The sequence below is a fragment of the Ursus maritimus genome, unplaced genomic scaffold (assembly GCF_017311325.1).
Source record: "Ursus maritimus isolate PB19 unplaced genomic scaffold, ASM1731132v1 scaffold_2, whole genome shotgun sequence".
NCBI classification, from domain to species: domain Eukaryota; kingdom Metazoa; phylum Chordata; class Mammalia; order Carnivora; family Ursidae; genus Ursus; species Ursus maritimus.
The window spans coordinates 69580236-69600901 of record NW_024424452.1 but is presented as its reverse complement, the minus strand read 5'-3'; the positions used below and the strand labels follow the sequence as shown (position 1 = coordinate 69600901).

The 20666-nt window shown below is 48.6% G+C and overlaps 2 protein-coding genes and 1 pseudogene across 5 annotated transcripts in view; 1 reads left to right on the top strand and 2 right to left on the bottom strand.

Annotated features, from left to right (window-relative positions):
• Positions 1 to 2961: 2961 nt before the first annotated feature.
• On the top strand, positions 2962 to 5657 carry MIXL1 (Mix paired-like homeobox). Its single transcript, XM_040634491.1, has 4 exons — positions 2962 to 3203; positions 3259 to 3311; positions 3521 to 4044; positions 5204 to 5657. Exons 1-4 carry the CDS (start codon positions 2962 to 2964, stop codon positions 5507 to 5509), a joined length of 1125 nt encoding a protein of 374 aa, XP_040490425.1. The 3' UTR covers positions 5510 to 5657.
• Positions 5658 to 9219: 3562 nt separating this feature from the next.
• The window catches only part of LIN9 (lin-9 DREAM MuvB core complex component), a 62919-nt gene continuing 51472 nt past the window's right edge, over positions 9220 to 20666 (bottom strand). For all 4 annotated transcript variants that reach the window (XM_040636111.1, XM_040636112.1, XM_040636113.1 and 1 more), the window contains 4 exons: positions 13895 to 14020; positions 11354 to 11533; positions 11102 to 11199; positions 9220 to 10657 (listed from right to left, as the gene is read on the bottom strand). In XM_040636111.1, the coding sequence (XP_040492045.1) occupies positions 10552 to 10657; positions 11102 to 11199; positions 11354 to 11533; positions 13895 to 14020 (510 nt within the window). In that variant the 3' untranslated portion in view covers positions 9220 to 10551. The remainder of the gene's footprint in view (positions 10658 to 11101; positions 11200 to 11353; positions 11534 to 13894; positions 14021 to 20666) is intronic.
• LOC103667088 lies at positions 17316 to 17632 on the bottom strand (annotated as a pseudogene).

The window sequence follows — 20666 nt, the reverse complement described above, 5'->3', positions numbered from 1 at the left end:
GCTTGTTGTTTTTTCTACAGCGTCCTCACTGGCCTTCCCTCAGGATGCAGGGTGTGTCTCCCTGAGGCCTGTCTTCTGTGTCACCTTGCTCTCCCCTTCTGTTTCACCAGATGTTACCAGGGACCAAATGCAAATAAGGACCAAAGCCCTGAGCAAGTCTGGTGGTGAGTGAGCGGAGCCCAGGTGTGGACGAGACCCCTTGATCTCAGTGACCCTTGCCTTCAGCTAAACCTGAACTTCAGTGTGCTGTTCTGAAACTGGTAACCTGACTGGCTTTGGTCCAGAAAAGTACCTCCTGGAGCCTATTAAAAATGTACTTAGGGGCACCTGGGTGGCTGGTCCGTGAAGCATCTGCCTTCGGCTCAGGTCACGATCCCAGGGTCCCAGGATCAAGTCCCGAGTGGGGGGGGGGTCCCCTGCTCAGTGGGGAGTCTGCTTCTCCCTCTCCCTCTGCCACTCTCCCTGCTCATTCTCTCTCTCTCACTATCAAAAAAATAAATAAATAAAAATTTCTTTAAAAGCACTTAAATTTCACAGATTATGTATCTTGGGAAAATAACTTGCCATAATTATTTTTTAAGATGTTGTCAAGGATTGGGCTCTTTCTGTTTTCCATTTGGGGAAACAGGTATGGAAGAATTAACTAGAATATTCATTGTGTGCTTGCAGCAGGATAACTGAGTAAGGAATCCAGAGCTTGGGTTTCGTGGGAACCATTTGTGATTTTAGAGGTGTCTGTCAAACACAAGGGGAGCGGAAAGGACCTGTGATTTCGAGCGAGTGGACACATCAGAGCTTCTGAAGAGAGCTGTGGGAGCTTAGAGCTTCGTCACCCTGGTCCGCGTCCACCACGGAAATGGGAATTCCATTCCCAGCCAAGTAGTAGCTCTTTCCAGACACACTACTTGCATCCTCTAAACATTCAGATTTTAACAGTGTTCCCACTAACGTCCTTTCGTCTTTCCTAAGGATCCATCCCGGGGTGCCTGGCATGCGATCTCCTGCTCGTGAGTTCCGGCCCCACTGGGTGTAGACTTTACTTAAAAAAAAAAAAAAAAAAAAAGATCCAACCCAGAAAGCCACATTGCCCCGAGTCATCATGCACGTGATGAAAGAATCATAAGGCAGCACCAGGGAGTGTAGGATAAAGTCTCCCTCGCCGACCCCTCACTCCCACTTGCAATCCTGGGTTTCGGCCGTGTCCCCACCGAGGTGATGCCTTAGGTTACAAGCGTGCACGGATAAAACGTCATTTAGAGCAAAAGGAGGAGAGAAGGGGAAAGGCTGAAATCTTATTCCACTGCAGAGGATTATGATGCCACAGGCTCTCCAGAAAAGTCAGGAAGGAGACCGCTCGTCTAGCCAAGCCTGCGGGATGACCCGGCCCCTCGCTGAGCGCGGGCATCTCTCACTGCTGGTTCGAAAGCTGAGAAGCCTGTGTGTGTAGGTGGCTTTGTCAAACCGCCACCGTTTGCACCCATGACCAGGCACTCGTTCCTCTGGGCGGGTCCACCTTCCGGCCTGCGAGGCCCCGCGGGGAGCAGGTGCCGCAGAGGACCGGCTGGGACGCAGGACTCCGGGGGGCGGGGGCGGGGGAGGTGTCCGCACAGCCGGAGATTTCCTGTGACTCCTGGCCCTGGGCGGTCTCTGGCTCGAAGGGCCCTCTCCGGCTGTTGGACCTCAAGTGGCTGCCAGCAGCCGGCAAATCGCTGGCTCCCTCGGAGGCCGGCCTCCTGGTCCCGGTAGCTTGGCTACAGCTACGGACCTTAGGTCTGCTCAAGTCTGGCTGATCACCACTGCTTGTGCCCGGGACCCCAATGAGCCCAAGGGGCCTGAAAGACAACCCCAAGACCGGAGGGGCTAGGGGTTTTGCCCCCCTCCCGAGGGTGCAGGGGAACTGAGTGGTGAGACAGGAGTCTCTCTGGAGGCCGGCTTGGCACAGTGGCTTTGGAGTCCTTTGGGCCTCGTCTGGATTGTGGAATTACTCCGGATCTGTAAGACTGGGAGGGGAATACCTGCTTCATAGGGACACACGTGTACTACGGCCTTGCCCAGGGATGTTTCATAAATGGCTTTTGGGTGGGGGCGCCTGGGTGGCTCGGTCGGTGAAACATCTGCCTTGGGCTCAGGTCGTGATCTTGGCATCCTGGGATCAAGCCCAGGGTCTGCTTCTCCCTCTGCCTCTGCCCCTCCCCCTCTCATGCTCTCTCTCTCTCTCTCTCTCTCTGTCCCTCACTCTCTCTCAAGTAAATAAAAATCTTAAAAAAAAAAGGTTTTTGGGTTAATGAAAGAATGATGGAGCACATCGAAATGGAGGGTCTGACCTCCCATCCCATATACCCTCTGCCTGAAGACTCATAACCCAGCAAAGGAAGAGAGAGAAGAAGGGGGGAGGAGGGAGAGAGAGAGAGAGAAGGCATGGGGGTGGGGAGACGGAGGAGCAGACTGCCCGGAAGAGCCTCAGGGGTTTGAAACAGTCCCTGACACCCCAGCCACCCGCCAGGAGAGAACCAAGCGCTGAACTCCTGTCCCCAGCAGCCTTTCCGGTTTGACACCCAGGACGTCCCTCCAGGACGGAAACATCCAAGGCCTTCCTGGGGGGGGGGGGGGTGTCTTACTGCCTTCTAGAATGGACAGACAGGCAGGGACAGCGCCCTGAAGGACACTCCCGACAGAGTAACCTTGCACGGTCCTGGCCAAATCGGGGCTCAGGTTCTGGGAGCAGGAAGCCAGGGGCCTGCGGCCCCTCTCCTGGGTGGAGCGGTTCCCACGCGGGACTCTGCGTTTCTCTCCCCATAAAGTGAATTCAGAGGCATCCAGTGCGAGGGGCGTGCACGGGGGGTCTACGGAGGGTCTACCACAGCGCCTCAAGCACGGTGAGATGTCCAGACTTGAAGGAGAGAAATGGGTGCCCGAGCTCTCAGACGTTACCGTCTAGGAGGGGCGGCGGAGGCGCAAACCATGACCACAGCACACATCAGGACCAAACGGGAACTTGGACGGGGCCCCCCAGGGCAGAGGCAGGCCGGCGTGGACACTTCCCAGGGCCCCGCCCGTCAGACGGCTCGTGAGCATCGCTGGAACCCCCCGGAAAGACCAGATTGCGCGTCTGTAAACGTGGGCACGCTTTCAGGCCCGCGGCGCCCTGGGGACCCTTGTTCTACGGCCCACGGCCATTCCGAAGGGGCCGCCGCTCTCTCAAGGTGAGGTCGCGGCCTCCCTCTGCCGCCCCTTAATCTGCACCCCCTCCCGATTCAGGATGTGCCGGGGAGGCTGGCGGAGGGCAGGGGCCGGGCTGTTTGACCAACCTGGTACCGGGTCTGGCACGTAGCCGGGGGTGGGTGGGGGTAAGTAAATAGCTCCGAGGACGCGGGCAAGGGTCGCTGCCCCGGCCCGGCGCGCCGGCGAGCGGGAGGCCCGCCCCGTGATGTGGATTGCGGCCGGCGGGCCGGGGGGGGGGTCGCCGGGGTGGGGGGAGGGGGAGCGGCCCAAGTTCACGCCTCCCCTCCCCCCGCCGCAGCGGCGGAAGCGGCAGTTCCCACGGCGTCTGGCGGGGCTGAGGGCGGGCCGACCCCCCGGGGGGACACGGGCCTCCGCGCGCCCGGCCCTTTGAGCGCGCCGCCGCCCCTCCCTCGGCCCGCGCCCTATAACCCGGGCCCGCGCCCCTCGGGCGGCGCACTGGCTTGCACAGCGATGGCCGCGGCTCGGTCCCAGCAGCTCGGCTTCGGGGCCGCCCCCGCGCTCCCCGCGCCCCCGCCCGGCCCCGCCGCCGCCGCCGCCGCTACCCCGCCGCCGCCCCCGGGCCCCGGCCCCTTCGCCGGCTTCCTGGGTGTCGGCCCCGTGCCAGCCGCGGCGCCCCCTGCGCCCCGCGCGCCCCCCGCAGGCGCGCCCACCCCGTCGGCGTCGCAGCGCCGCAAGCGCACGTCGTTCAGCGCGGAGCAGCTGCAGCTGCTGGAGCTCGTCTTCCGCCGGACCATGTACCCCGACATCCACCTGCGCGAGCGCCTGGCCGCGCTCACCCTGCTCCCCGAGTCCAGGATCCAGGTAAGCCTCGCGCTCGGCAGGTCGCTCTCCGGTAGCCCCCGGGTCCCGGGCTGCCCACGGCGGGTGGCGTCGGGACCCGTCGCTGGGGCGATCGTGGGGGGGGGGAGTCCGGCGGCGCGCGCGCAGCCACTTTCCTCCGTCGGAGTCCAGTGTGATCGCGGCCCCTCCAAGGACGCCCTCCGGCCCCTTGAAAGGGTCGGAAAGTCCACCTCGAGCAGGAGGGTGAGAAGTACTTTAACACTTTTTCTTGATCCAGGAAGGACGGATAAATGAGGCACGCTTGGGGCTTCCCCCGGTGGGACCCTGATCTCTGGGAGAGGCCAGGGCTGACTCTCCGAGTGGCCCCCAGCGCCCTGAAGGCCCCTTTCTTGGGGGTATTGGGTCTGGAATTTTGGTTCGAAGGAGTGCAGCATCTCAGTAAAGCCTGATGCACGGGGAGCTTCGTGCCACAGTTTGAAAAATCCAATGCCAGGCGCGTTTATTGCGAAGTGATTTAGACCCGAATCCTGGAGCTTGCTGGTGACTAAGAGCCTGCCTTTTTGCGCGAGTCTGCCGCGCGTTGGTCTGTGTCCACAGGCAGTTTTAAGTAGGAGCCCCCACTCTAACACTGGGAGGAGCGGACTCGTTTTCCCGCGTCCCTGGTGGAATCCATCTGTCGGCTCCAAGCGTTCCTAAGGCTTGTTGCCGAGCCTTCTTAAGCCGGACACTCTGTTTGTTGGGAAACGGTGAGCAGAAAACTTCATTCACAGAAGGGAAGTCCGCAGAGCAAAAGCACCTTCTCGATTGATTTGACAAGGGGCTGTACTTCCCGAAATTGATTTTCTAAATTCTCTCAACGCCTGGCATCTTTAAGCGTAGAAGCATTTTATCCTCAAATGCAAAGTGCTTCTGTTTCTGCTACGCTACTTTTCATCCTAGATACCCCCGTATGCTGCCCGGGTAGAACGAGGCGGGTTTCCCGTTTTGCACCCCGGAGCGGTGAGGCAGGGAAAGCCTGGGCCTCTGAATTCCCAGCCACCGTTTGGCCCAAGAGTTTTGTGAAAAGCAGGGGTGGGGGTGGGGCTCCGAGAGGGGAACAAGGGTGGGTTCAAGGGGAACTCAGGAATGGTGAGCTAGCCTAAGCACTCCAACCCCAAACAGCTTCCCTTCCCTCTTCCAGGTGTGGTTCCAAAACCGGCGGGCCAAGTCGAGGCGGCAGAGCGGGAAAGCCTTTCAGCCCTCGGCCAGGCCCGAGCTTTCCCTCCACCCCGCCGTTCAGGGAACCGAAGCGAAATGTTTGAAGCCCCAGCTGCCGCTTGAAGCCCACGTGAACTGCCTGCCCGATCCCAACAGGGCTGGGGAGGGCATCTCCCATCCAGGCTGCCAAGGTCAGCACTTCGAAACCTACTCTCCCCTCTCTGAAGACGCTGGTTCCAAGCCGGACTCGTGGGAGGAACACATCTTTTCTGCCTTCGGTCACTCCTGAGGAGTCTGGGCCAAGCCAGGATCAGCCCCCAGGAGCCAGGACGGAAGGCGACGACGCACACATCGGAAGGCTGGCCTTTCTGGCTGCGGGGTGAGGGACACATGCCTGCTAACCTCGGTGAGAGTTTCGCCGGCGGCTCTGAGCTGTGAAGCTCCCTCCCCTTCTCCTGTGAGCCTCCCCCCCGGCGTCTCCAAACCCGCACCTCCAGTTCAGTCTGCATCCCTGCTCCTGCTGGCCGGTCCCCCTCTTCCCTTCTGGACTGCGTTGTCAGAACTCCCTCTCCCTGTCCTGAGAACACGAAGGCCAGGCTCACTGTCCCGTTGTGCACCGCAGCTGCCGCGTCTCGGGTTCCTCCAAAGCTTTGACCTTGAACTCACTCGGACCCAGTCCTCACCCTGTCCCCGAGATCGACTCCTTTTCTGTGTATGTGGCCTGTCGTCTTTACACTTGTTCGTAGCTCCGGGGATCATACATGCAGATTATTCCAAGGGCCCCCAGCCTCTGGCTTCTCAGATTTCCACACATCACTCTCTTTAGAAATCTGTAGAAGCCTCCAGTGGCCACCAGATGGAAAAAACCTTTCCGTTACCCTCCCAGACATCTCCAGCCAACTTCTTGAGGTCAGGAGCCCCTCCTGTCCGTCGCCAGGGGACCAAATGAATACCTCTCTCTTTCAGACCCTCGAGGTCCCTGTCCCCTGGAGTCTGAACCTTCCTCTAATCCTGATTTTGTAACTTTTACTGCAGTCACTCCCACATTACCCTTAGCACTTGTAATTGTACTTGGTGCAACTTGAGTGGGTTATTAAATGCTTTCCGCAAATGCTTCCCTGTCATTCAGCTGAAATGAATTTGGTCCTTTGGACAGCACGTTGTGCAGGGCCTCCCTCCACAACTTGTGGAAGAACAGAGTCTCTGCAAATGTGGCCCTTTGGTCATCAGGCCGCTGTGCTGACAATCAGTGTTCCAATCAGTCGCATGAGTGCTGGCTTCTGGTTTCTCTCTCCCAATGTATACATTAGAATGTATGCACATTAGGGTCTAAGTTAGCCTGAGATCCATTAAAATCCTGTCTTGATATTTTGAGGGTTTTCAAGCTCCTGAGGGCCGAGGGAGACCGTTTGTCCATGGGGTGGCCGTAGGGGGGCTGTCTCTGTACATGGCGCTTTGGAGGAGGCTCTCGGGGGCTGTGGCTAAGGCCAGGACTCCTCTCCGGATGTTACTCGAACAGTCTGAGCGCGGTGGAATGTCCTCGAGATCGCACATGCCAGTTGCCCTCGTTTTCACAGAGGTGTTATTCAAATGACTTGCACTTTTCAGAGTAGCGAATGCATTGCGAGAAGCCGATGGGAGACAGTTCAGGCTTTCCTGGCAGACCTGACTTCCGAACCCTTGAAAACACAAGATGGTAAACATTAGCTGTGGTTTATTTAAGTGCTCGCGGCGTGCCCACGTCCTGCTCAGCGCTCCCTTTCCATCTGGACGCGTGACCTGGACAGACGCGGCGCTACACACATTCACACTCACAAGACCGAAAGCCCGACACTCGGAACTTACGGTCCACTAAAGGGTCATGTGTGGAGGTGAATCTTGCAATGAACTTATTAATTGGATTATTGCCCTTACGTTGTGTTTTCCCCAGCGAATACCTACAAAATCTATAAATATGTAACTCTTGTCATTTTTAATTTTTAAAACTTGTGGGACCCTCCAAGAACATTAGTCTGCCTCTCCCTTTAACTCTCAAGTGACCCTACCTGCTAAATGTGTTATGGGCACTATGTGCTTAATCCTTACGACGCCACAGAAGGTAGGGGCTATTGTTGTTGTAAAGGGCAAGAAACTTTAGTGGTTCAGATCACAAGTGAAACTCCGACTTGTGAACAGGCACTTTATCAGGGCCTGGAAATACAACGGTGAGCCAGCCAGAAACGGTCCCTCTCCCCTCTCGGAGCAGAGGCCAGCAGGCAGACCAAAGAAGAAATACTGAATCACAGATGTGACATGTGCTGCACAGAGAGGTACAGGACCTGGAGACAGTGTGTTGTGGCCAAGGAAAGCTTCCCGGAGAAACTGATGTGTAGGATGGTCAGGAGTTAACCAAGGTGAGGAGAGGGAACTGCATGTGCAAAGGCCCTGTGGCTTAAGAAGCAGGGTGGAGAAATTGTTAGGGGACGTCAGACCATACGTGGCTCTCTGGGTCTTACTGGAAGCATTCTGAATTTGTTCTGAGAGCCCTAAGACCTTAAATGGAGAGAACATGACCAGTTTTGCAGTTTAAGACGATCACTTCCGGAAGGCTGCAGTTGAGAGGGCAGAGTGGCCTCTGCAGAGAAGGCAGAGGTGACTGATGACTTCCAGGCTGGCGGGGACGGTGGCCAGGCCAAGCGAGAGAAGTGGTAATGACACAGGCTCATAAAGTGTGTGGATTCAAGAGAAGGAATTTAACAGGCAAATCTTTTGGTAGATTCTCAACGGTAGTGAGTGAACCTGGTTTTTGGGACTCAGAGAAAGTAATTCAGAACGAAACCTACATGGCACGTGGCATTGACGACTCTCTTTAGACGAAATGTGCTAGGCGGTGGCAACATCGTTCAGATAAATGTACAGCTGATCCAAAATGACTAGTTCGAACGATACAGATTTCTTCTTCCCTAAACAGAAATAAAATTCAAATATATTCTCGGCACAGTTCCTGCCACCAACACACAGTGGCAGTGAAAGGCGCGGGCAATGCTTGGCTAGATATGTGTTTAGAACGAGGTAGAATTTAAATGTGACAAGTCAGTCTTTTTTTTTTTTTTTTAAGATTTCATTTATTTGAGAGAGAGAGAAGGAGCACAAGCAGGGGGAGCAGCAGGCAGAGGGAGAGGGAGAAGCAGGCTCTCTGCTCAGAGAGCCTGACATGGGGCTCGACCCCAGGACCTCAAGATCATGACTTGAGCCAAAGGCAGACACCCAACCGAGCCACCCAGGCGCCCCCTGCCAAGTCAGTCTTAAATGTGAAAAACGGGACACCTGGGTGGCTCAGTTGGTTAAGCACCTGCCTTCGGCTCAGGTCATGATCCCAGGGTCCTGGGATCGAGTCCTGAATCTAGGCTCCTTGCTTGGCAGGGAGCCTGCTTCTTTCTGCTTCTCTCGCTCTCTCAGACAAATAAATAAAAAATCTTAAAAAAAGAAAAAAGAAATGTGAAAAAAACTGTTTATGTAATTCTAGGCAGACCATATTAAAAGCAACCTCTCACTAGGTCTACAGTAAGCCAAGAACTGGTGTGTTTTCTCACAGTGATTTGTAGAGATGGAAAAACCCCTCCCTTAAAGTTATATTGGATGATAGGTATTATATGATATTGTAATTCAAAACGATTTAGTAATTGATCTGTACCGTTTCCCCTAAAATTATAATTCAGTGGAGGGGCGCCTGGGTGGCTCAGTCGGTTGAGCGTCTGCCTTTGGCTCAGGTCATGATCCCGGGGTCCTGAGATCCAGCCCCGGGCTGGGCTCCCTGCTCAGTGGACAGTCTGCTTCTGGCTCTCCTCTCCACCCCCGAGCTTGTTCTCTCTCTCTCTCTCTCAAATAAATAAATAAAATCTTAAAAAAAAAAATATATATATATATAAAATTCAGTGGAATTTACAGTTCCTTAAAACTTTTGAAATAGAAGGAATATTTATCAACTCGTATTAATTAAATGAGAACGGCAGACAATACTACTTTTCATAGATCAATTTATTTAGAATTACAAATATTAAGAATAAAGGATTTATGCATTTCTTAATTAACATAACAGTTTAGCTAAATATAAACTCTGCACTAAAGTTCTGCAGGGCACAATACCAACGAAGAATATGGAAGCATTTTTAAACTATACAAAAATTTCAAATGGAAAATAATCTCGTTTTAGTTTTATTATACATTAACATATAAAAAGTCCCATTTTATGAGACATCTAAAAGAATCAAAGCCACCGCTACAGGTATATCTTAAACTCCGAATCTGAAAACAATGTATTATATTTTGACTTTATAATATTCTATATTAAAACAAAGAAAATTCCAAATACACACTTTTTACAAGATTAACGTTTTAGGCAGGGTTTTTCCTTTAAAAAACCAAAAAACAACAAAAAAAACCCCACAACCGAATACAAACCTTTTTTTCTGCATTTCACAGCACTGGTTATTATATTTGTTTTCCTTATAAAATCTTTTGACTTTATAAATTGTGTACGGTTGGATTTTAACCAGTCATCTGGTTCAAAAGTTGTGCAAATAAACAAAATATGAAAATAGTGTGTTATCAGTCTTTTTAAATAAGTCTCATAACAATAGCACTTTTTGCCCTGAATTGACGGGAAAAGTCATGCCAAATCCACTTGCTGAAATTTAGCATTTTGCAAGTAATTTTTTTTCCTGCTCCTTCATTTTCTTTCAACAGACAAACAACAAAGGTTTCTTTTATAAATTATGATAAATTAAAATATTTATTATTATAAAATGATCTCTAGAGCCATGTCACACTGCAAGTATCCGTCCCGCATACTTGTCAAGTCCGCGTCTCCCATCGCTATTCCAGTGGCTTCGTCCGCACGTGACTGCCCATCTCTCGAGGGTGCGCTCTGCGGGAGACGGGGACGGAGGCCGGGACAGTGGGGAGCTGGTGGGCCGCGCTGTCATCTCCCGGCCGAGCCCAGCGCCCCACTGGCCGCGCACGAGGCCCGTGTCTGCGCCGGCCGGGCTGCATTCATGCACGTTGAACAAAGGGTCAGCACACTCTTCCTCGAGCGCGTATTCCGTTCAGACAGTTTGAGTTTAAAAATACTTGCGAATAAACATGTAACAAGCGACGCTACTGCGGCTGAGTAATAAAAGACAAATAAAGAGACTGCTGGTCAGCGACGCCGGTTAAGCAGCACAGGAGATTAAAATGCCGTATTTGGAGATTACATTTCCCTTGTTTTCCAGCACTTGGGTTGTTTGGTGTTGGAAGCCGAGCGGAAGGAAACGCGGTGTCCGAAGCGGCTGCGACAGCGAGGTCCCCTCCTCAGTCTCTGTGGGTGTCATTGGCTGCAAAGGCGTGCAGGTTCCCCATCTGGCTCAGGCCACTCTGGATGTGTGCAACGTGGATTTCTACATTATTCTGAAAGCAACTGAAGAAGAAACACGGTTAACTGCTTCATTTCACGACGTTAAGAAAACAGCTGAATGTGAGCGGCCGAGCTCCTGACCCTGAGGAAGGAGTAGAGCCCCCACCCGGCAGCTACCGCTTGCTCCCGGGAAGGCTGCTGGAGGGGCACAGGGGCCACGGGAGTGCGGGCCAGGGGCCAGTGTCTCTGCCTGGGGAAGCTCTACTCGGTGACCCCCCCCCACCAACCAAAACCCAAATCCCGCGTCTTCGGAGTCCTTTACATCAAGCAAATCCACGCGAAATTTCTGTTCCACCAACAGACAGGATACAACTGAAAAGCTCTTTTGGAATTTATTTACAGGATAAAACTTATAGCAATGCTTCACAAATATGCATAATTCTTAAAACTGGTACTGGAAATCCCCATGAACTTCGACAAATGGTTAGGGTACACCTAACGGATTACCTGATATTAGAAGCATCTATGGTGCTCTTGATATCATTTAACGAATCTGTAAGTGATTTGAACTCAAAGGAATTCAGGTCTCCTCCTTCTGCCAGACACTAAAGGAAAAAATATTTCAAAACTGAATTGAATTCTAGTTCAAATACAGACGCAGAACACCTGATACAATCTGTGTATTATAATCGTTTAGCAACAAATTAGCGTCGTTTGTGTAGGCGGCAGAATCAAGAGAATGTTTTCTCGCAGATGTACCTTAATTTGTAATAAAATAGCGGTAAGCCTGGAGATTAAGTCTGTCAGATTTTCGTTCTCCACACAGGGCTGTCCCGTGGAGGAGTTGGCGTGCCGGACGATCTCCTGGGCTTCCTCCTCACACCTCCGTCTCATATCCGTGGGCTGGTCCGCAGGCTGCAGGCCCTGGTCTGGAGCGAGCTGGAAACAGAGGGTTCGAGCATGAGAGGTACGGTCACCAGGCCAGACGAGTTCTGTGTGTTCGTGCCCTGTCTTCGGATGCGGATGGTTACGAAACCAGCCTTTATGAAGAAAACGGGCCTCACTCCTACCTTAGAAATGCTTCTTCTCGAACAGTTTTCTTTTCTTGATTTCATATTTTTGGCAAGTTTTAATTCTGATATAATTTCAAACTGCTAAAAAGGAATAGAACAAAAAACTCCTGAAAACCTTCTACCCAGACTCGCTGTTTCTGGTTTATTCCGTGTGGCAACATTTGCTCTCTCTCTGGGGAATCAATGTAAAGTTTCCCCCTTAACTATTTGAGAATAAGCTGTGAACACTGTGCCTCTTTCCCCCTCAATACTCCAGGCCGCGTTTCCTAAGGACACACCACAGGGCAACTGTCACAATCGGGAAATTTCACACGGATAGAAGACCATATTCCCCTAACAGGGACGTGCACGTTCCAGCAACCGTCCCAACAGTGTCCTACACATAGCTCTTTCCCCCTGAAGACATCTGGTTGTCCTGTCTCTGTAGATTCCTTTATTCTGGAACAGTTCCTCTTCCATGACCTTGATATTTTGGAAGACTACCAGCCAATTATTTTGTATACTGTCCCTCACCGTGAGTTTGTCTGTTTCCATGATTAGGCTAAAGTCATGCATTTTGGGGACGAACACCAGCGTGATGCCGAGTTCTTACTCAGGGCAGCACGGTCAGGAGGCGCCTGATGTCCATCTGTCCCATTACTGGCCGTGGCACCTCTGATCGCTCGGTTAAGGTGGTCGGGTGTCGGCCAGATTTCCCCACGGACAGGATTTTCCCCTTCGTCAGTATTTGTGAAGAGAAATTTGGAGGCTCCTCATCCTCACACTTTGATCCCCCAGGTTTTACTGAGGATCCTTGCTGTGACCAGTTACTGTGGTGATGGCCGCCAGGCACCACTCCGCTCGCTCTACCATCCCGCCTACAGTTATTAGCTGGCATTTTACTCTAAGAACTTCCCCTTAAAAGTTGATTGGTTAGGGGCACCTGGGTGGCTCAGTCAGTTGAGGGTCTGCCTTCGGCTCAGGTCATGATCTCAGGGTCCTGGGATCGAGCCCCACGTGGGGCTCCCTGCTCATGGGGAAGTCTGCTTGAGATCCTCTCTCTCCCTCTGCCACCGCCCCTACGTGCGCTCGCGCTCTCTCAAATAAATAAAATCTTTAAAATCAAATCGAATCAGTATTATACTTCCCCAGGAGCTTTGTGAAAATTAAATCATTTTACTTCATGGGGAAACGAGCCTATCACAAAAGGCCCTGTGCACACACGGAAATGACACAGGAAGACTGTGAGCGGCCCACTTCCGCGTGTGTCGTCAGCTTTGTTACGTGCGGTCTTGGACGGCTTGGTTTGCATCTCTCGTGGGTTAGCTGCTAGTCCAGAGGGAGAAATCTATTCTCTAGGACGACACTTATTACTGTGTAGGCGACAACTACCAGGAAAATAAAAGTAAACGATTATGGATGGCTAGAGGAATGAGCAAAATTTTCTCCGAGTGTAGTGAAGGCAACCGCAGTCCACTCCCCTCAGCTCCAGGCGGTGGACTGGTAACAAGGCCTACGGCAGACCTTTGGGACTTAACTAGGAGGCTAGTGTCCTAAAGAGCTAACTGTTGAAAAGCCTCCTATGACAAATGGGGGTGGCTCACAGGAAACATAACGCCTCTACAAATGCGAGCGCTGGAGCGTTCTGAGCTCACGTCAGTCATTTAATTCTTACCTTGTTGTAAGAAAATCAAATTGGAGGTGAAACCACTGAAATGCCTTCATCTACATAACTTATGTCCACGGCAACAATTCACAAATAACCCTGTGCTCCACATACTTGAAGTTCAAGAATCCACAGTTCTAATGTAAAGTTTCAAGAAGGAGGAAATAAAACTGTACACACGGCATGATCATAACTTCGTGAGAAAAAGCATATATCTGTATGTGTATCGATATCTATATAATGCACGTATCTATAGAAAAGACTAAGGGGAAATAAACCAAAATACAGTATTTGGGATTGTGGAACGAAGAGTTTAAGAGTAATCATTTTTCTGGATTTTTCTAAATTTTTCAAGAGCTAAACCATTTGTAATTGAAACAAAAATCGACGGAATTGAGAGGTGACTTTGTGTCATTAAGCATTCTTCGACACTGATGCTGTAAAATACGGTTCTGCTAAAGGACCTGATAGAGATGTTGGCTTAGTCTGAATTTTCTAAAATGTGAAGGTAACAGTATTTAGCTTCAAATACAAGAGTGGGGGGGGCACAGGCCCTCGGGGAAATTTATACACATCACCCACCTCATAGCAGTACTGCTGAACTTTATGCAAAACTTTGTTGAGGTCCTTGTTGAGTTGCTCAAGCTCCAGAACGATTGTTGCATACCTCCGCTGAAACTCGATGCCGATGGGCATGGAATAGGATTTCTGCAAGAAAAAAAATCAGGTTATTTATTTATTTATTTATTTATTTATTTATTTATTTATTTATTTATTTATTTATTTATTTTTTTAAAGATTTTATTTATTTATTGGACAGAGAGAGACACGGTGAGAGAGGGAACACCAGCAGGGGCAGAGGGAGAGGGAGAAGCAGGCTTCCCAGCAGAGCAGGGAGCCTGATGCGGGGCTCGATCCCAGGACCCTGGGATCATGATCTGAGCCGAAGGCAGACGCTTAATGACTGAGCCACCCAGGCGCCCCAAGATTTTTTTTTTTTTGAAGATTTCTTTCTTTCTTTATTTGGAAGAGAGAGAGAGTGAGTGACAGAGAGAGAGCATGAGCAGGGGGAGGAGGAGAAGCAGGCTCCCCGCTGAGCAGGGAACCCGATGCGGGACTCGATCCCAGGGCTCCAGGATCATGACCCGAGCTGAAGGCAGATGCTTCACCAACTAAGCCACCCATGTGCCCCCAAAATCAGATTTTGATAAGGATTTTTTTTTTTTTTAGAGAGAGAAAGCACACACGGGGTGGGGGGGGCAGAGGCAGAGGGAGAATCCAAACTGACTCCATGCTCAGTGAGGAGCCCGACTCGGGGCTCGATCTCACGACCCTGAGATCATAACCTGAGCTGAAATCAAGAGTTGGACGCTCAACCAAGTCACCCAGGGGCCCCGATAAGGATTTTTTTGAGCAGTGCACGTTCAGTGATCTAACGGGAGATCTGACGTATCCAAAACAAATGGAAGTTTATCGGACTTGTCCGCAGTGCTGTACTTCTCGTGTGCGCTAACGGTGTTACTGTTATGTAGGAGCCTGTTCTTACGAGCACCACGACGTCTGCCATTTACATTATATTTCTCTAAAAAAGCCAAATCTACCCTTTATTGGTGGGTTTTTTTTTTTTTTTTGCCATTTACTTTTCTTTTTAAGATTTTATTTATTTATTTGACAGAGAGAGAGAGAGCACAAGCAAGGGGAGCGGCAGAGGGAGAGGGAGAAGCAGGCTCCCCACGAAGCAGGGAGCCTGACGTGGGGACTCCATCCCAGGACCCTGGGATTATGACCTGAGCCGAAGGTAGACACTTAACTGACTGAGCCACCCAGGTGTCCCCACCTCTCAACTTGTTCTTCTCAACTTTCTATTGAAAATATTTAAAATTCTTTGGAATAGAAAATACATTTGCATGTCTGTGTATATAATGGGATATGTCAACTGTCGGACTGTGTTAGGGTGAGTGGAGAAGGGGAACCTGTCAGGCTGTGGACCCCGACTGCCAGAATGAGACCTCTCAGGCATAACCTCATGTTATATAAAACTTGTGTTTTTTTTTTAAAGATTTTATTTTTAAGTCATTTCCACACCCAGTGTGGGGCTTGAACCCACAACCCCAAGATCAAGAGTCACATGCTTCACTGACAGAGCCAGTCAGGAGCCCTGTAACTTAGTATTTTTTTAATTGGAAAGTATAACATGAGGGGCGACTGGGTGGCTCAGTAGGTTAAGCATCTGCCTTCAGCTCAGGTCATGATCTCGGGGTTCTGGATGGAGCCTCTCCCTCTCCTTCTGCTCCTCCCCCCAGCTTGCGCTCTTTCTCAAATAAATTTAGAAATTTAGAAATCTTAGGGGCGCCTGGGTGGCTCAGTTGTTAAGCGTCTGCCTTCGGCTCAGGTCATGATCCCAGTGTTCTGGGATCGAGCCCCGCATCGGGCTCCCTGCTCAGCGGGAAGCCTGCTTCTCCCTCTCCCACTCCCCCTGCTTGTGTTCCCTCTCTCGCTGCCTCTCTCTCTGTCCAATAAATAAATAAAATCTTTAAAAAAATTTAGAAATCTTAAATTTAGAAATCTTAAAAAAAGGTATGAGAAAAATGCACAAGATATAAATGTACAATTCAATGAATTATCACAAAGCAAACACCTGTGTAAAAACAACAGTTCTTAAAAAGTTAAACACCTACACCTACCATAGGCTCCAAGAGAAATGAAAACATTTTCCATGCAAAGACTTGTACACGAATGTTTGATTTTCTCTGTAATAGCTAAAAAAATGTAAACAATTCAAATGTCCTTCAACAGGTGAATGGATCAAGAGATCGTGGTACGTCCACACAGTGTGGTACCGCTCAGCAGAAAGAAAGAATTACAGCATGCTGCATGAGCTGTGGAACACACAGCCAAGGGGATGGATCAAGACCATTATACCGAATGAAAGATGCAGGCAAAAAAAGCGTATCCCTGTACGATTCCATTTATGCACAATTCTAGAAAATGCAAGCTAATCTGTGATAACAGAAGGCAGATCAGTGGTTGCCCGGAGGCTGGGTAGAGGGAAGGATGGATTATAAAGGGCTTGGGGAAATCTGGTGAGGAGGGGAGAAGACAAATACTTGTAACCTAGTCTGTGGTGATGGCTTCATGGGTGTGTATGTGTATACGGACGCACATATCTATCCAATCAAACCGTACATTTTAAACAGATGCAGTTCACTGCACATCAATTACACCTCAACAAAGTTGGGGAAGTCATGGGAAAAATCCACCCAGATCAAAACATTGCCAACCCTTCAGAAGCCCCCACGTGTCACCTTACAATCCTTTTTCCTTTTCTCCCCAAAGCAACCTTACTGACATCAAACATCAGAGTTTGACTTCTGAAATTTATCTGAAATGCAATTATAAAGTATATACTTTTGTTCCTAGCTTCTTACAATTAACATTGTGAAATTCATCCACACGGTTGTGCATATCCATAGCTCATTCACTGTGGTGTACTATTCCTTTGTAGAACATGATATACCCAGGCATTCTATCGGTTATTTGTCATTGGGCAATAGGGCTGCACCTAGTTCTTGGCCGATATGAATAGTGTCGCTATGACACTTTGTACTTAGGTACCCACATGTGTACTTTTCAGCAGCCAGAGCCAAAGAGTTCCCCAAAGTGATGGAATAAGAAAGTTCTGGCTGGGGCGCCCAGGTGGCTCAGTCAGTCAGGCATCCGACTCCTGGTTTCGGCTCAGATCATGACCTCGGGGTGGCAAGATCGAGCCCCACGTGAGGCTCCGCGCTCAGCGCAGAGACTGCTTGGGATCCTCTCTCTCCCTCTGCCCCTTCCCTACCCCCTCTCTCAAATAAAGTCTTTAAAAAAAGTTCTGGCTGCTTCACATATTTTGTAATCTTTGGTATTTTTATGATACATTGTCTTATTTTATTCAAATACCAGTCCAATCACATGTGGTCCAAGAACACAAATAATAAGCCACATATAAACAGATGCTAAAGATTGGTCTTTAAACATTCTAGCCAACGATGCCACGCTTGCCTGTAATTTCGCCGACATAAAACCACACTCACACCTCGGTGGCCACCAAACCATTCAGCAGGGCTTCCTTACTTGTGAACTGTGTGAGCTACCAGTCGGAGCACCCTTGACCATTTTTTTCAAGCTTTGAATAACTGCAGGGATCTCAGCAGGGGTTGGAGGAACCAGCTCAACCTTGGCATAGTGCCAAAATGTGGCCAATCGAGGCTTTGAGTAAGTCACAGAAGCGTTCACCAGTGCCGGGGCCTTTTCCGCCAGGTTACGGGCAAACTGGGCCATGGTTCCAGGATGGCCAATCTTTGATATTTTAAGTGTTTGAATATTAGCCACTTTCTCTATTACTAATGAGTCTGGATACCTTATCAAAACTTTTTTGTACATCTGAATATCCTCTTTTAAAAATGTATCTGTTCAATTCTCTTTCCTTTTTTCTATTGGGCTTCCTATCTTTTTCTTTCTTTTTTAAAAAAATATTTATTTATTTATTTGAGAGAGAGAGCACGAGCGGGATGAGGGGCAGAGGGAGAAGCAGACTCTCCACTGAGCAGGGAGCCCCATGTAGGGCTCGATCCCAGGACTCCAGGATCACGACCTGAGTCAAAGGCAGATGCCCAACCGACTGAGCCACCCACACGCCCCTGCCTATCTTTTTCTTACTGACTTACAGTTCTTTATATATTCTGGATGCAAGCTTTTGGTCAATTATATGTGCTGTAAGCATTTCTTTCCATTCTGTGGTTTGCCTTTTATTTTCTTGTATCTTTTGATGAACAGAAGTTTGTAATTTTAATTTAGTTCAATGTATTAATCTTTTCCTTTATGGTTACTGTGTCCCATACTCTACTTTTTTCATTTAAAGAATTCTTACCCCAAGGTCTTAAAAATATTCTCCTATATTATGTTCTAGAAGCTTTATATTTTGCCTTTCACATTTAGATCTAAAATAGCAATCATTTTGGGGGCACGTGGCTCTCAGCCAATAGAGCATGCAAATCTTGACCTCAAGCTTGTGAGTTTGAACCTCATGTTGGGTGTAGACATTACTCCAAAAAAAATTAAATCTTAAAAAAAATAATAAAAATACATAATACAGTCATTTTTTGAGTGAGGTAGGGGGCGGGATCCCACCCCCACCATACTGATACCCACTGACTCAGCACAATTAATTCAAAAACTTTTTTTTCCTCATTACTCTGCAGAACCACTTTTGTCATGGATCGAGTGTCCACACATGTGTACGTCTATTCCTGGGCTCTCTATTCTGTTCCATGGGCTACGTGTCTGTGCTGTGCCAGCACCACACAGTGAAGACTCCAGCTTTGTACAGTACTGATCTCCAGGACAGGAAGTCATCCCCCCTTGCTCTTCTTCAAGAACACCTTGGAGATCCTAGCTCTTTGTAGTTGCACATACATTTTAGAATCAGCTTGTCAATTTGTATCTACTTCACGCATGTGTGTATGTGCGCACGCATGGATTAGGACTCTGGGATTACACTCCGTCACCTATGGATAAAGTTGGGGGAAACACACACCTTTGCAACACTGTGTCTGAAATCATGAATGTGATATATCTGTTTTTAAGTCTCCTTTAATTTCTCTCAATATTTAATAGTTTTCTACATAGAAGTTTAATACATCTTATATTTACATCATTTATATATTTAAATGGTATTTTTGAAATCTCATTTTCTAATTACTTAATACTGATATATGGAAACATAACTACTTTTTTAAAAAACTGATATTTAATCTAGCAACTTTGCTAAACTAATTCTAATAATTAATCTGCAGATTCTTTTCACTTTCCTAGGTACACAACCACATCGACTGTGAATAAAGCCGGTTTTATTTCTTCCTTTCCAGTCTTTATAGATTTTTTGCTTTATTACACTGGCTAGAATCGCCAATATGCTACCAAATTGCAATTGTGATTGTAGGCTTCCATACGTCATTCTCATTTTTAAAGAGAAAGGTTTTGTTTTGTTTTTTTTAAGTCAGCTCTATGCCCAACATGGGGCTCAAACTCAGAACCGTGAGACTGAGAGTCACGTGCTCTACAGACTGGGCCAGTCGCATGCCCTAAAGAGAAAGGTTAGTAATAATTCAATAGTAAGAAAAGGGATCTATCCCTGAGAATTCCGTCTTAACCATGTTTAAAAACCTCATATTGGTGGTTCTCTGGGTAATATTCTCTCTGTGCTTCTTCCTGCTGTCCTGGTTTTCTTGCCCCAGATATGTTGTCAGAATTGTCCCTGTCATGTTCTTAGTTCCCTTTTATTTGGATTTCTGCAGAAACCTGTTTACTAGTTAACCAGTCTTCACGCTCAGCGTGTACGTGGCAGTCTAAATAAAGCACACTAGCTATTATAGGAGCAATTGGTAGGAAATCACGTTTAGTTATAGTAAATATTTAAAAGGTCAGGTTTTTTTTATAACAGCTTTATTATTCTTTTTAAAGTGGTATTTATTTGAGAGTGAGACAGAGTGAGCAGGGGGAGGGGCAGAGGGAGAGGGAGAAGCAGGCTCCCCACTGAGCTGGAAGCCTTGATGCGGGGCTCGATCCCAGCACCCTGGGATCATGGCCTGAGCCGAAGGCAGACGCTTAACCATCTGAGCCACCCAGGCGCCCCATAAGCTTTCCAAATTTAAAGGAGACTTTATCCGACCAATATTTTATTTTCCTTGCAAATTCCGTAAGAAAATAAACTTTGAACATACAGTATGTCTAGTCCTTTGAGGTGAGAAACAATAAACTCATCAGGACATCTGGTAAAAATAGAATATAAATTAACTTTCAACTTCAAAATTAAATTAATTAAATAAAATTAAATATTTGTTAGGCTGGAGGCTGGGTGGGGATAAGGTAGATAAAATTACTTCTCCTTGGTGCTAAAAACACTAGGGGTTAGCAATGCAAACGTTCAGTTAGCTTCCTGTCATTAACCTGAAGCTTCAGAGAAAAATAAGGGAAAACAGTTATAAAGAATAAATGGAATGTATACCCAGAAAATTTATGACTCATAAATCTGAAAGAGCTGCTATATTTCGGAAGGTTTTTTAAAATATTAGTTCTGCAGATATGAAAAATAAAATCTCACATTATAATATCTGGGATTGTTCTGCAAAGATGGAATTAAATTGAATAATTTGTATTTGTCCCTGAAATGCTCTGTAAAATTCCACTTCACAAGTGATATACAAACTAGGATGAGTAACAGCTATGTTAAGATTAAAAGATAGTGGGGTCCCTGGGTGGCTCAGTCAGTTAAGCATCTGCTTTCAGTTCAGGGTCCTGCGATCGAGTCCCTGCA